General features: G+C 42.2%; 1 protein-coding gene across 1 annotated transcript in view; it reads right to left on the bottom strand.

The window, feature by feature from the left end:
- The window catches only part of RANBP9 (RAN binding protein 9), a 92,877-nt gene that overhangs the window by 11,988 nt on the left and 64,971 nt on the right, over window positions 1–15,918 (bottom strand). Inside the window, exons 3-8 of the mRNA XM_088471639.1 lie at window positions 13,022–13,074; window positions 11,269–11,436; window positions 10,783–10,805; window positions 6,212–6,387; window positions 2,924–3,036; window positions 1,648–1,756 (exon numbers count right to left, since the gene is read on the bottom strand). Of these exons, the coding sequence (XP_088327765.1) occupies window positions 1,648–1,756; window positions 2,924–3,036; window positions 6,212–6,387; window positions 10,783–10,805; window positions 11,269–11,436; window positions 13,022–13,074 (642 nt within the window). The remainder of the gene's footprint in view (window positions 1–1,647; window positions 1,757–2,923; window positions 3,037–6,211; window positions 6,388–10,782; window positions 10,806–11,268; window positions 11,437–13,021; window positions 13,075–15,918) is intronic.

Here is a 15,918-nt window from a genome sequence, read left to right as displayed (position 1 = left end):
TTAATCCACACGGGTCCAGGGACCCAGGGATCCAACATGGGTAGCTTGCAGGGTTGGGCACGGGTCGTTCCCGTGTCACCCTGCACTGTAAACGCCACAATCCGGGTCACGATGACCAGGGTCGTGCCGCATGCTATCTGATTGGCCGGCTTCAGTGGCGCTTGGAGATTACATCAATTTCTAAGCGTCCACTGCAATGCCGGAAGAGCCGGGTCACTGCAGAACCGGTTCCAGTGTAAACAGTGCCAACCTGGGTATACCCTGGGTCGGCGCTGCAGTGTAAAATGGCTCTGCCCCGGGTTGGAATCTTGTAAAAGGGGTATTATAGTGGCTGCTCCAAGAATTCCAATTTTAAATTAAGACCAGGAAAGACCTATAGAACCCCAATTACTGGCATCTCCGATGCACACAGACATTATTTTGGAATACATAAAGGAAATATCCTTAGAAATGTGTGGCACTTTCTACTACAAATCGCCAGTATTAATACCGAATATACATTTCTACAGCACACGGATGTAAAAACATACCCAGTGTACAGTTCAGCTTTCCTGGCACTGGAGGCTTCCATGCGGCACTCCAATTTCCAAGACATATGGTTAAAGAAGCCCATACACGGTGTGATATAGCAGCCGATCTTTCGGATTGGTACAATATTGCTGCTATATCGTACCGTGTGTGGGCATGATATCGGACAGTGCACGCTCCCGTTGGGTCTTACATACCCACCTCTAGATCTTTCTGCATGTTCACTTGATCTGGGGATGCGATGTACGATCCCATGCAGCGCTATGCAAGTGGGGGAGGGGGTTGCCGGCATATCAGACGGTCGGCCACCTGATTGCTCTGTGTGGGGACCGCCCGATATGTCGTCTGTCGGATCGCAGGTGGTGTTGCAAGGTGCATATCGCACCGTGTATGGGCGGCTTAAGACAGTCTAGAGAAACTAATCAAAATCGTCTTGTAGGTTTTCATTTTTATTCATTAAATAGCTAACATTTTCAGACCTGGTACAACTCTGCTACAGAACTTGCAGGTCTATGTTGGTTCTTTTCTCACATAGCAAAAAAGGGACTTTGTGGTCATTATGATGGTTTGCATACAATTCCATGGTGGCTGATCAGCGCAGGATCTGTACTGTGCATGTGCCGATCCGTGTCTGCAATATCGCTGGCAGTGCCCCCTAAGCAGTCTTTTGGGGGCAGCGGCAGCCAGCGTCCCAGAAAACATGGCCCCGTTTTCTGAGTGTTCAGAGGCCAGTGTCTGCAGCTTTACTGGCCCCAGCTTGCGTGAGAGCACTGCCCATCCTGAGTTACGTGAGGGTTAGTCAGATGGCCGATGATCACGCAAGTCATCCGATGGATGGGTCCTTGGAAGCAGCAGCGGATCACAGAAGCCGGCAGAAGGCGACATTACCATATTTTACCATGACTGTTGCGTCCAAAGACTAAAAGTGTACAGCTCCGAATCAGGCCTGAGTCCATGTTGTGTACAGATAGTGATTTCAGCATACATCTTATTTGTACAATTATTAGGGAGCACACTGCACATCAATAAATATGCTACCAACATATATAAAGTTTACATAACATGCAGGCAAACACGGTAATCAGACTGTCGCTCACAGGTCACAATATGGACACTCACTTTAGGGTAAAGAAAAGATTAGGATTTCTCTCTAGCAGGTTGGGGTATAATTGTTGTGTAGTTTCAATAGCTTCTCCCATTCTTCCTGCTAATACCAATTTCTGAATCCCTGTTAATCAAATACACAATCATTTATTTTATAGAAGCCAAAAAAAAAAAAAATTCACATTAAAAAGGAAAATAAAGATATAAAAGCTTACTTCTCTAAGAAGAATACATAGAAATAAACTTAGAGCTGCTACCGGTATGCATAAAAATATCAGTAAAAATATTTATATTCTAACTAAAGTTATATAATAAAACACAATGAGAAGTCAAGAGTCGCTCATCTATGAGCTACAGCATATAGAAATGCCCCAAAATAACCTATTGTGTAGTAAGTATGCCTATTACCAGTGTGAGACAAGTGGGAATAGACTGGATTATTATTACATTTTATTTATAGGGCGCCACAAGTGTTCTGCAGCGCCACACAGAGAGCAAAATCCAATTCTGGAGTGAAATGTGTTAACCAGAGAGGCGGCATATTTGGAAATGTAAGAGATATTTGGAGATGTAAGAGATATTTGGAAATGTAAGAGTAAACCTGCTATACGTGGGGGACCAAAAAGACAGGAATTACTACTTAACATGTGGTCAGGATTGGCCGAGAACTGAATACTGTCTGACAGCTGGACCCATCTAATCTGGATGTACAAGACCGGACCAATCTGTGTGTAACCAAATGGACATGTATGTCTGTAGCCAATCTGGAAGTATGTACGGGCAAATAGGATGAGCATTTATACCTGCCCATTTATGGGTAACCTTACCACTTCTCTGCGTATAATGTGGAACCATTTAGGGTTTAAAAATAAAAAAATGCAAAGCATGTTAAAAAAAAAAACTCTCTTATTACAATGTCAGTTAGACAAAAAGATGTTACTCTTTTCAAAAAGAGGATGCATTGGAGGGAATTCACATACACATGAATTGCAAAGTGAAATTATTTTTTTTTTATCCCTAGAGAAGGAAAAATCATTGGTGAAACTACAGTATTTTCTTTATACAACAGTGTGTTGCTTTGCAGGCTAACATTTACATGCACAATCACAAGACAAGCACCCGCAAGTGTTATGCACAGCAATCACTATAGTACAGTTTAGGATCTCTGGAATAAGCAGTGTTTATTACTGGCAAGTCACCCAAGGCCTAAAAACACTCAACTACTGCAAGAGCTGAGATCCAAGCAGCATCATCTAATAGGGCTTGAACAACACTACAAAAGTTATCTTACTTTGCCTGTTTTTAATGGAGGCGAGTTCTTCCTGAACAGTCTGGTCTGTGGACTTGGCAAAGGCTTCCGCTGTTGAACAGTAGCCATGATGCACAAGATAAGAAGACACCATTCTAAAACAAGAGAAAAGAATTAAAACACGGATTATAAATTCATATGAAAATGTAACCTAAAGCAGTAGTTGTAAACTTTTTTTTTAGCTGGACCCAAAGTCTCAGCGTGCTATTATTCTAGGGCACAGGTTCTCAAACTCTGTCCTCAGGATCCCAAACAGTGCAGGGTCTCCTCACAGAATCACAAGTGAAATAAATAGCTCCACCAGTGGAACTTTAAAATGTGTCAGTGAGTAATGAATACACCTCTGCACCAGCTGGGTGACCTGAAAATGTGAACTTCCTAAATGTAAGTACTGCTTAACTGACAAGCAAGGGACCCAAAACGGTTGCTGGGACCACACTTGGGTTTCTAGACCTTCAGGTTGTGCACCTTTGGATTAAAAGATATTTTTTTAAATGATAAAAAAAAAAAACCCATTACTCCTCTACCACTAAAATTATGTAAAAAAAACAATGACATTTTAGAGTAAAACACTAATCCAAGATGAATGGATAATTTTAAAATTGTAAATAACCCTGTAAGAAATTTGGCACCAATCAATCTTTCAAATTTACAATGCCTAAAAACTAAACTAGTAATGTTTTGCATTCTAAACAGTGGCCAATGTTTTTAAAAGGGAAACAACAAAATACAAAGAAGATAATTTACAATCTGCAAAATCTACAGAGGCATAATGCTTCTTTTTGTATGTAAATGCTCCTTAGTATCCTGTACCAAGACGCATTTAGATGTATACACACCCTTACCTACACAGTGTTTGGAAACAACCCAGTAAAAATCTGTACCTGGCTTTATAAGTGGTGGACGGTCCACCAAAACCATATGGTGGAAAAAGTAATAATGTCACATAAAAAAGCCAACAAAATAAACCTTGTTGCTGGGCAACAGTATAAAACTGGACACCCTTGTGTACCTAACCCACACTTGGCAAGAAATGCTGTTGGCCTTTTACCACGTCAATCTTTTGCTCTCCTGGCGCCGTCGCCATATTGCTTCCTCAAAAACTGGGTGCAAATGCACATGGGATCATATACCCTGGTTTTACAATTTTGTGTGTTGTAAAAAGACCCATACCACTTTATTTATGATCAGGTCTAGAGCTACTGTTCCTCATTCTTATTTTATACACACATTTTAGATCAGCTGATAAATCATGACAATGAAGATGCAATCAACAGCTAGAAGTGCTCATCTGGGGAACAGTGTGGTGCCACTCTAAATGATGCATACATACAATACATATATAATGGGGATCATGCTATCAAAAGTCCTGTCAGAAAATAAACACCCTACATGGAAACGCACAATTTAGCCATGATATATGGCGGAAAGCAATAATTATGAGTAGTTCTCTACTCATACCCAGTTTCATTTTTTTTTTTTAACCATTACTTCATTGCTAAACTAATTCTTGTTTTAAATCACCCATGCTCAGAACCATATTTTATACTAGGAGCTGCATGTTTATGAATTTGCAAACAAAACAAAAAATCTTTATTCTTATCCAAACCGCATAATGAGAAACTTAACACAGGAATAGCTCCATCTAGTGGCTGTATTACTCTGCATAAAATCCAACTAGTGTAAAAACACATTATGGATCGACGTGCAGCATACAGGTGTATCCGTACACATCTTTGCTGCAGTCGCTCCAAAAAGCCCCTCTCGGCGTGCCGGGTCCTGTGAGACTCTGTTAGCATTGGGCGTCTTTTTTTCCCGGAAAAGCATATAAGTTGCAATGAGAGGTGACTAGCATGCACCAGCGGACTGTGTTGATTAATTTGATATGCAATACTTCTATATCTGTGTGCGACTGAGTCTCTGAATCTATATATGAAGTGCTACAATGTAGTGGCCGCAGCTTTTTTTAATTCCAAGTTCTGTTGTGCTTCATATACAGACTCAGCGGCACACAGATCTACAAGTGTCACATATCAAATTAATCAGCACAGTCTGCTGGTGCATCCTAGTCGTGTCGAATGGAGACTCAGACGCTTGCAGAGTTGCACGGTACCTAGGGGCTCTCGCATGCCAGGCAAGTCGTGCTGCGCGGCATATTGTAGCTAGATGTATGAGGACACATCTGTATTTCAGCAGCTGAACTTTACATGTTCCCATTACTATCCTAACTATGACAAACAGCAAAGTGGATGGGCCATGACAATCCTAGTTCTATTCATATGGTAAATAGAAGATACATGATTAAATAGATTTAGATAAAATTCTGAGAATTTCTGCATGCAGTGCGGAATAGCATCCTGCGGAATCGCCAAGCAAATTTCAACAACTCCACTCGTCGCTAAAAGCTGCATGGAAGAGCCCAGTATAAAATCCTTATTATGTAACAATGCATAGTTCTCAAATCAAAATAATACAAACGTGTGACATTTAAATGAAATACACAAATTCAGCAATGTTTTTTGATTATAGTTTGTGTGTTGCTTGATAAAAAATAGTGTTAACTACATGAAATTACAAACCGACTTACTGTTTATATGGCGTAAAAAACAAAGAACGTGGCATAGCTATTATGCAGGACGTATTCCTCCTGTTTGTCACCAGGGATGATACCAGTTCTCTGGCCTAAAGCATTACCCCTCTTTGTGCCCCCAATATTGCTGCACGACTGTCCTGATACTGAACAACCACCCCTACCCCCACCTGCTACTGAACAATCACACACACACACATATGAAAACATAACAGTGCTATATGGTCCAGTCTTTTCATATGCATCTGTCCAGTGTTTCTCTGCTGACTTTTCAGTCCCACCATATCAGCTTATCTCTCCACCGCAGATCCTCTGCTCCCAATAACCAACAAACAATGATAACTGGGCCTACCCTGCCCTCCCTAATGCTTTCTCTACCCTCATTCACTGCAATTCACTCTGCCCTTTATGTACTGAATCATAGTGACCAACAGGAGAGGAGGTACTCGGGAGAGACACAGACTTTATACTGTAATCTGCACACATACATAGGAATAACAAACAATATATAGTTAAGCATTATTAGAGGCAACCTAGGAATAAAACCCACACACATAAGTCAATCATCCACACAAACAACAGAGCAGTGTTAAATACTGATTAAATACAAGAGAAAAAAATCCAAAACATTTCATGGCCTTTAAAATAAGTTAGGAAGAGTAATACAGAAGAACACTCACCTCTGTATTATAGACTGCCAATCACCACCAACAGGGAATCTCTCAATTTGAGCTTGAATTTTGGTTCTCCACTCCCGGATGTAGTCTTCTATGTCAAATACAAAAGGACTCTGTCCAAAATTAGCATCAACCACTTCTCCTGGAGTTTGAAGTCCAACAGTTGGATACAAGTTTGGCTACAGCAAAAAAAAAAAATAATGTATAGATTTGTATTTATTATTTCTGGTTTTCTACAACAATGCTAAAATCAATAGAGTGGGTGGACATTGGGGCTGTCCTTACTACATGTAGCCCCTTTAATTATTTGAAGCTTTTTATTACATTCATGAAAGTGCAAAAGCAGGGATTAGCCTTAACTGTTCTCATTTAAATAACCCCTTTCTGCAAAACGATATACGTTCAGGAAGCCGGCCGCCACAATGCCGACAGCCGGCTTCCCAACTACTTAATCCCGGCGAAGGTTAAATGACAGGCGTCTAAATCTAGACGCCTGTTATTTTACCGACACCGGGAGACCGGCATACCGTTAGAAGTGATGCCGGGCGCGGACAACCGCGGGGGGTGGTTAGGTTAGGGGCTCCCGGGGGGGGGGGGGGACCTATTGTTTGGCACCCCCCCGGGGGACTTAGGTGTAGGCGGCGGGGAAGCGGGGATTAGGGTTAGGCACGGGGGGGGGGGTTAGGGTTAGGCACCCTAACGGAGGATTAGGGTTAGAATTAGATTACCATAGTTTATACTTACCTTTAGGACGATTCGGATTTCCTCCTCTGTCGGGCTGACGTTGCGGCCGGCGGTGAATCATACCAAATGCCTCTCCACTTACAGTCCTCATACACTATTACTGCAGTTGTGCCAAATAGCCCTTCACGGCATGCCAGGTCCTGTGCGACTGCCTACGCCAAATGTTTTTCCCGTCTTTTTCACCTGAAAGTGTGTCTTAGTCGCAATCGGATACAACAAACCACTTCAAGAGACACCACTGATTATTTTGATATGTCACACTTGTATATCTGTGTGAGGCTGAGTTGGAATCTGTATAGAAAGTGCTACAATACAGCTGCTGCACCTTTTTTTTTTTTTTTACACCAGTTCCGATGTGCTTCAAAGACAGACTGTTTGCCAATACAACAGCAACCAAGACGCATTTTTGCGCAAAAAAAGACATGAAATAAACGCTCGGTGCATGCAGAGGACCTGGCAGCTCACTTGCGGCAGGTGTCTCGCACCACATGGCGTATTGAGGCTAGGTGTATGAGGACAAGATCAAGAAATGTCCACAAATTTCCCAACTCCTACCATTGGCTGGAGCAAACATCTGCCACCATATCTGCTTTCCAATCAAAGCACTGCTGCTGGAATACTAGACATGCTAAACGCAAAATTAAGGGCACAATGTCACAGAAGAGCATTTGCTCTGCAGTTCTACGGTTAGAAAATAAACCTTTGGACCTCATTCAGACCCGCTCGCCAGCGCTGTACGCTCGCTCGCCCAGCAAAGACAGCCCAGTGAAATGAGTGACAGGAGAGGCCGTTTGTGGGTGGTAACAGGGGCAGGACACTAATAATGGGGGTGTGGAGGTGCGAACGCAGGAGTGCCTCGTGTTTCAACTTCATTTTTAAGGCGTGCATAATTAACAGGCAGCGTCATAGTACACGTCACATGCCTGTTTTTTACACTGAAGTCCTCGCAGTGCTTGCGGCAGGGTAAGGCAGCCACAAGCGATGCGATCGCTACCAACGGCGCTCCATGACCCAATGTTTTAATACACTTCGTGGAAATGACGTGTGCTAGTGGGCGTCTCAACATACGCTAATGGGTGTCTGCATACACAGAGCGATCGCTCGCATAGCCAAAGTGGGTGTGCTTATGCCTTGGCAAGCGATCGCTTCCCATGTCGTCACTTTGATAAATTTGCATACACTGGATGCGAGTGATCGCATCTAGCGAGCGGGTCTGAATGAGGTCATTAGTGCATCTTACATATGCCAACATGATTGTTTTACTTTCTCTGACAATATCAGCCAAACTATTTAGCAAAAGTACTTCAGAACAGAGCATCATCTATAGAAAAGGAGGGATGATGGAAGAAATAATTGACCTAAAACACAGGTATTATTATTAGTCTTTATTCTCTTCCTGCCTTACTATGCTTTATAAGAATTTTTTTCCTACTTTTTATTGTGAAAGTACACAAGTGATACATACAAGGCATATATACTGCATAATAAACATGTACAGGCTTTCTTTGAAAAAGAAGAAAAAAACACCACACAAAATAGTTCTGGACAAATATCATCATCATATAATCAAGGTCCCGGGGGTATGGGATGGGTTGAGAGTGGAGAGGTGTGGGTCACAAGATAGAATCAGGGAACAAAGTTAAGCATCAAGAATTGAATCAGTGTTCGTACCCGCAAACGAAACACACATGGGGTATATTTACTAAAGTGCAGGGTTTTTTAAGTGGAAATGTTGCCCATAGCAACCAATTAGATTCTACTTAATAAGTAGAATCTAATTGGTTGCTATGGGCAACATCTGCACTTCAAAAAAAACCTGCACTGAAGAAAACATACCCCATATGGGGCAGTTAGGATAATCGGGGCAAAGTCGTGTGGAGGTAAATTATTTATATGGGAGGGCAGTACCAAGATTCACTAAATATCAAGGGCATCTAAACATGGTGAAAGAGGTCCGGTCTATCATGGACCGGTAGTATGTAATCTTCTCCATGTATGTGATATGGCAGATACAGTTTTTGATCGCTGAGAGGGGGATTGTTTCCGATGTTTCCAGATGGATGCGATCTTAGATTTAGCAGTCGCTAGGACATGGGAAACCAACTTAGTGATGTGTCTAGATAGGGCTTTGGGGAGTAACAGAGGAGAAATATCGATGGGTCCTTAGGGTTTGGAGATTCCACCAGAGGCAAAGATACTTTGTAATTTATCCCAGAATAAAAAAACAGGACATGTCCACCAAATATGATAAAAAACACCCACTTCCCTAGTTAAGTGGGCGGTCTTGGGGCTTCATGACCCCGATACGCAGCAAATGACATAATTATGGCAGTGTGCTTTGAGCAGGCTGCACATTTAGGGCCCTATTTAGAGTTGGACAAATGTAAGTTTGTGTCATAAATGTGCATTTCTGTACTGTGCATGCTTACCACCACACATCTCTATCACACTCAGCTAGCATAAATCTCTGCGTTTCTGTACTGTGCATGCTTACCACCACACATCTCTATCACACTCAGCTAGCATAAATCTCTGAATTTCTGTACTGTGCATGCTTACCACCACACATCTCTATCACACTCAGCTAGCATAAATCTCTGCATCTCTGTACTGTGCATGCTTACCACCACACATCTCTATCACACTCAGCTAGCATAAATCTCTGCATCTCTGTACTGTGCATGCTTACCACCACACATCTCTATCACACTCAGCTAGCATAAATCTCTGCATTTCTGTACTGTGCATGCTTACCACCACACATCTCTATCACACTCAGCTAGCATAAATCTCTGCATCTCTGTACTGTGCATGCTTACCACCACACATCTCTATCACACTCAGCTAGCATAAATCTCTGCATTTCTGTACTGTGCATGCTTACCACCACACATCTCTATCACACTCAGCTAGCATAAATCTCTGCATCTCTGTACTGTGCATGCTTACCACCACACATCTCTATCACACTCAGCTAGCATAAATCTCTGCATCTCTGTACTGTGCATGCTTACCAACACTCTAGCATACATTTAATACAGTAAGGACATATTGGATATAGGATCTACTGAGACTTGGACGCATCCCCTAGGAGGTATATCAATTACAGGTTAAAAAAGTCCAGGCATAAAGATACATTTATAGATGCTTTTGACTCTCAACTTGTGTATAGACCCCTGTATCTGAGTGACTCATGCATTAGTTGCACCAGCTCTCTATTTGGATTACATATTTGCCATATTTAAATAATGGCATTTGGATTAGTGCAGATAGGATTTCCACTGGATTGTTAAAGTGGTAAACGATAGATGTATATTTCATTACATTTTACACTGAACATTCGACTTGCATTTATTAACAACACTATCAACACTAATCTCTTGTTTATGTGATGCAATATACTGTATATGAATAGGGTAATATGAAATTGTCAAGCCGTACCTGTAAGCTATTGTGGTGGGCTAGTACACACATTAGTACACCAGGTAACAAAATGCTGCTGTTTTGAGTAGGGGTATTTTGAAACACTTGTATATGCTTTTTTGCGGCACAAGTTTTACAAGTATGTTCGGAAACCCAAAACATGTCCAACTTTAAATGAGGCCTTTAAAGCTCAAGTCACAAGAAGGAGTAACTAATTTGGGCCAAAAAGATACAAACATTTTAAGATTAACTAGAGGTATTTTAAAAAACAAAACAAAACAAAAAAAACACCTAACTTACTCGATGTTCACTTTCCCATAAGGAAAATAACTCATTGTAGGTCAGATACCGACTTAGTGGTTCTGAGAAATGAATAGTAAATTGCCTTATACCTGAATAAAACTTACCGGAAGGTCTGTAAACGCAATACCTGTTTAAGGAGAAACATAAGAAATTACTTTGGTGAGATATGTACAGTTATAAAATACATTACAGATGCTGCTTGACAAGGTAGATGATACACTCACAATCACATGTACATGTCATCTACAGAAGCACAAAATGACTTAATCCTAGTGGCCTCTCCAGTACCACCTCTGAAATAATAATAAACCCACCCTCCAATTTGGCCAATAACCAGTGTACAGTTTCCTGAATGTCAGGACCTTAGCTGAATACACAGTGCATTACATTCAAAGAATGTGGGTTGCATAGCTGCTAAAACAAATAAAGAATTCTTCCCCTGAGAAGTAAGCTACACACTAAAATTACACATAACACAACAAATATAGTTAAAACATTTCAAAGGTTGCTGAAAGTCACCAATTTTGAATGGACTGTTTCTGCGGTTACAGTAAACACATAGAGGCTATATAGAGGTATTTGCACATTACCTAGACTGTGTCCGTTTTTAGTGTAGAAACATGTGTTGTCTATTAAGTTAACACAACATCCAATGACATCTCCGGTTGTGAAAGTTGGGCCGTACGGTTGACCGGTTCCAGAGGAACAGAATGAATGTCCATCATCTCCGTGATATCCATAAGAATGCTTATCCCAACCTTTATGTAATCAAGGCAGAAAGACAATAACACAAAAAAATAGCTCAGTCGGTTTGATTTTTTTACATCTGCAAAAACATAAAGGGTTCGGAATGGCCATTGTGAGGATAACAATGTGTTGGCTAATCCTTTTTGTTAGACCATGGATGTTCAGTAAAACCTCCATGTTTTTTATGCATAAGATTACCCATATTGGTATTTAAATGCTAGACAGGCATAATAATGTACTGGAGTTCCTGATTGCTGCTGTTATTTTAAACAATATTTTAGTTTTTTGGTGTCAAAGACCTAAGGTGACAGACATGTCTTGATATTGCTTTGTATGGTTAACGACTTGCAGGTATATGTTTTACAGACACCTATGGTTTTTATACCTACAGTGAGAGACTCTGGTGTTTAAAGAATGTATGGTTTGCTTGCATCATATTAAAGTGATCCCCCAATGAGTTGACTATTATTATATAGAATGAAAGATCCACATAATTGATGTAGCATTATTCTATAGCTGGGCACACATTATTCCATCTATCATCCATAATATCGTCCCGACGCGGATCTGAACGATATATTGTACAAATCATATAGTGTGTATGCCCAATCCGTTGTTCCCGGCCGTCATTCATTGAATCGTCCCATCTGCTGTGCTACACATCAGATGGGACGATTCCACGACCAACGTGGTGCTGTTACATGTTGCATGTAACTATACATCCTCAGATCTTTCTGCATGTACAAAAGATCTGAGGATGCGAAGGACGACGGGCGGGAGCGCACATCGGGATCATGATAGTGGGTACACACTACACTATTTGAACTATTTGCTGTTCCAATGTGTCGGAATCAGCCAAATTGTTCAAAATATCGTCTAGTGTGTACCCAGCATTAAAGTTTTTCCCCAACAGCTGCAGTGTTGGAACAACTGTATAAACGTTCTAAGTACTCCAGCTAGGCAAATGTTCTATAATGCACCTGGTGTAAGCTAAAAGTAGCATTCTACCATCATCCGAGTGTGGTATATTTTTAGCACTCATCCCAAAGACCAGCTTTTATTTACCTCAATTACTTACAACATCAGACTTCTGCGCCAGCTCAGACATACCTCAGACCTCAGATTAGTTAGGGAGGGAAAGGCCTCCTAGCAAGGTTTGTTAATAATATTAATAAAAAGAGTAATTTAAACACTTTTTTGGTATTGCTCAAAATGTAACTAAGGTGAAGAGTTTAAAAACAAAAATATGTGGCTGTGCTTCCATTAACGCATAGCGGCCTCTAGCGAATCAGCATCTGAAACTTCATGAACTACAGGGGCTGCAGGACTTTAAACTGTTTCACCGTGTTTGTATAGTGCAATCAGCTTTGTCAATATTTTGAATGACGTGGCAGTACGGATACCGTTACCAATTTATTTGCACATTTTGCAAAATGCCATTTTATACAAATACACCTACAATTAGCACTAACTTGCCTGAAAGCGGCATTAACATATTAGAAGACTTGGTTTGTTTCCAGAATAGGAGTTGATCAAACACGAATGGTTCATGTTACGGTCTCTCGTTATAGCATATTACAGAAGTACAGAACATACCTGGGAGCCTATTCAGATTGACACCCTGGGTGGATAGCCCAATGCCCATATAGCTGTAACGACAACAAAAGGTAAATAAAAATACAGATATTTATTTGCATATTATATATATATATATATATTATATATACTAGGGATGTGCAGGCTCGGATAGGTTCGAGTTTGTACGTGGAGTTCGGATTTTTCCCTCCAAAAAAACGGAACTCAGAACGAGGCAAAACGTCATCTTACATGGACGAACATCATCATTCCTGGACTTTTGTCCAGGAATGATGATGTTCGTCCATGTAAGATGACGTTTTGCCTCGTTCTGAGTTCCGTTTTTTTGGAGGGAAAAATCCGAACTCCACGTGCAAACTCGAACCTATCCGAGCCTGCACATCCCTAATATATACACATACATAAATGCATACACATACACACACATAATGTTTGTGTATATATATATATATATATATATATATATTTATTAATCGATAATAAATTAATTTATCCCTCCACCACGTAGAAAAGAACTACTATCAATATTTAGAGTTATGGTATAACATGCCTCTTAACATGTTCTTCGATGTCCATAGGGTCCACAGGATCTACCTTGGGGTATGTAGTGGAAACAATCCATTGCGCCAAACAGTTTACAGCTTTGAAGCTCCCAGCATGCACTGGTCCTCCTCCCTATATACCCCGCCCTCAACAACAGGCATTCAGTTTGTAAACAAGCCTAACGGAAAGAGACGGAAAGTGGAGAAGGAAGTACATTGCTCACAAGAAACACTCAACATACGAAGAGGGAATCAGTTATACGTAAAGCAAAAGAACAGATCCCAACTGAGGCCAGGTGCGTCAGGGTGGGTGCCCTGTGGACCTCGAAGAAAAAGTTAACTGAAGTATGTTATACCATAACGCTAATTTTCTTCTTCAGGGTGCATAGGATCCACAGGATCTACCTTGGGGACATCCTAAAGCAGTTCCCTTAAGGGTGGGGAAGCTCCTGCGCAGAAAGGAGAATCCGCCGCCTAGAGGAGGTATCTGGGGAGGCAAAAGTATCAAGTGCATAGAGATTGATAAAAGTATTGACGGAAGACCAAGTGGCTGCATTGCACAGCTGTTCAGCCGAGGTGCCATGTCTAACCGCCCACGATGGTCCAACAGACCGAGTAGAATGTGCTGTCACCATGTTTGGGACAGGGAGACAAGCCTGTGTATAGACCTGAGAAATAGTCGTACACAGCCAGCGAGCCAAAGTCTGCTTGTCTGCTAGCCAGCCTTGTTTGTGAAACCCATATAACACAAAGAGCGAATCTGATTTCCTGAGCTGGTACGATCCACGTCAATACGAAGGGCTCGAACCACATCCTGGGAAGCTTCACCTGTAGACAGGTCTAAATACTGAAAGGCTGGAACTACAATCTCCACATTTATATGGAAACGAGAAACCACCTTTGGAAGGTAACCCACCTTAGTACGGAGGACAGCTCTATTTTGAAGAAAAATAAAATATGGAGAAGGACATGACAGAGCTGCCAAGTCAGAAAATCCACGAGCCGAGGCGATAGCGAGGTGAAAAAGAGTCTTCGCTGTCAACCATTTTAAGTCCACCGTATCCAAAGGTTCAAAGGGAGCCGTCTGCAATGCCCTGAGAACCAAAGTCATATCCCACGCTGCCACCGGAGGGACAAATGGAGTTTGCAGCCGGGCAGTCGGAGAACCCCCTGCAGGAATGTTCTAACATCCGGCAGAGGGGCAATTCTGTATTGGAACAAAACTGACAATGCAGAAACCTGAACTCTCAAGGTAGCCAGGCGAAGACCTAAGTCTAATCCCTCCTAAAGTAAAGCAAGTAATTCTTGCGACCTTGAAAATCTTAGGGTCATATTTTCTGTGAGAACACCAAAGAAAAAATGAATGCCAAATTCTGTGATAGATGCGGGCGGAAGTAGGCTTCCTTGCCCTCAGCATCGTCTGAAACACAGAGGCCAAAAAACCTTTGGCCTTCAAGCCGGCAGACTCAATAGCCATGCCGTCAAAGCCAGCAGAGGTAAGAACCGATATAGGCAGCGACTCTGCTCTAGCAGATCCGGCTGTAGAGGCAGTGGAAGTGGACTGTCTATGGATAGACATGTCAGGTTGGAGAACCAATGCCTCCTGGGCCGGGCAGGGGCTATTCGTATTATCCTGCCGCCTTCCTGCTTGAACTTTTGCATGACTCTTGGGAGGAGGGAGATTGGAGGAAACAGGTATGCTAACTGAAGTCCCACCTCATCGCCAGAGCATCCACGAAGGCGACTGAGGGGTTCTGGACCCGTACCTGGGGACTTTGTGATTGTGACGTGACCCTATGATGTCTACATCCGGTAATCCCCACTTGTCCACCAGGAATTGAAAGACATCCGGTTGAAGAGCCCATTCTCCGGCGTGTATGTCCTAGCGACTTGGGAAGTCCGCTGCCCAGTTCAGGACACCTGGGATGAATATTGCCGAGATTACCGGAAGATGGCATTCTGCCCACAGCAGAATTTCTACCACTATCTTCAAGGCTGCCAGACTTCATGTGCAACCCTGATGGTTGATGTAGGCCACTGCTGTCACGTTGTCGGACTGAACCTGGACAGGCCTGCCTTGTAGGAGGTCCTGCACCAGTATGAGCGCTCTGTGCACTGCATGAAGCTCCAAGATATTATTGAGACTTTCCTGAACGTCCATCTTCCCTGAAAGGTGTGATGGCCTGTCACTGCTCCCCATCCTCTCAGGCTTGCATCCATGTTGAGGAGTACCCAGTCCGGGACCCATAACAGACAAATCTTGTTTAAATGAGTCGTCTCCAGCCACCAAGCGAGGGAGAGCCGAACCTCTGGCGAGATGCGGATCATCAGAGACTTTATCCGATGATACGGACC

Source organism: Taudactylus pleione, unplaced genomic scaffold, assembly GCF_031769625.1.
Source record: "Taudactylus pleione unplaced genomic scaffold, aTauple2 ptg000116l, whole genome shotgun sequence".
NCBI classification, from domain to species: domain Eukaryota; kingdom Metazoa; phylum Chordata; class Amphibia; order Anura; family Myobatrachidae; genus Taudactylus; species Taudactylus pleione.
Note: the sequence above shows the minus strand (reverse complement) of the source record. Positions and strands in the feature narration are given on the sequence as shown.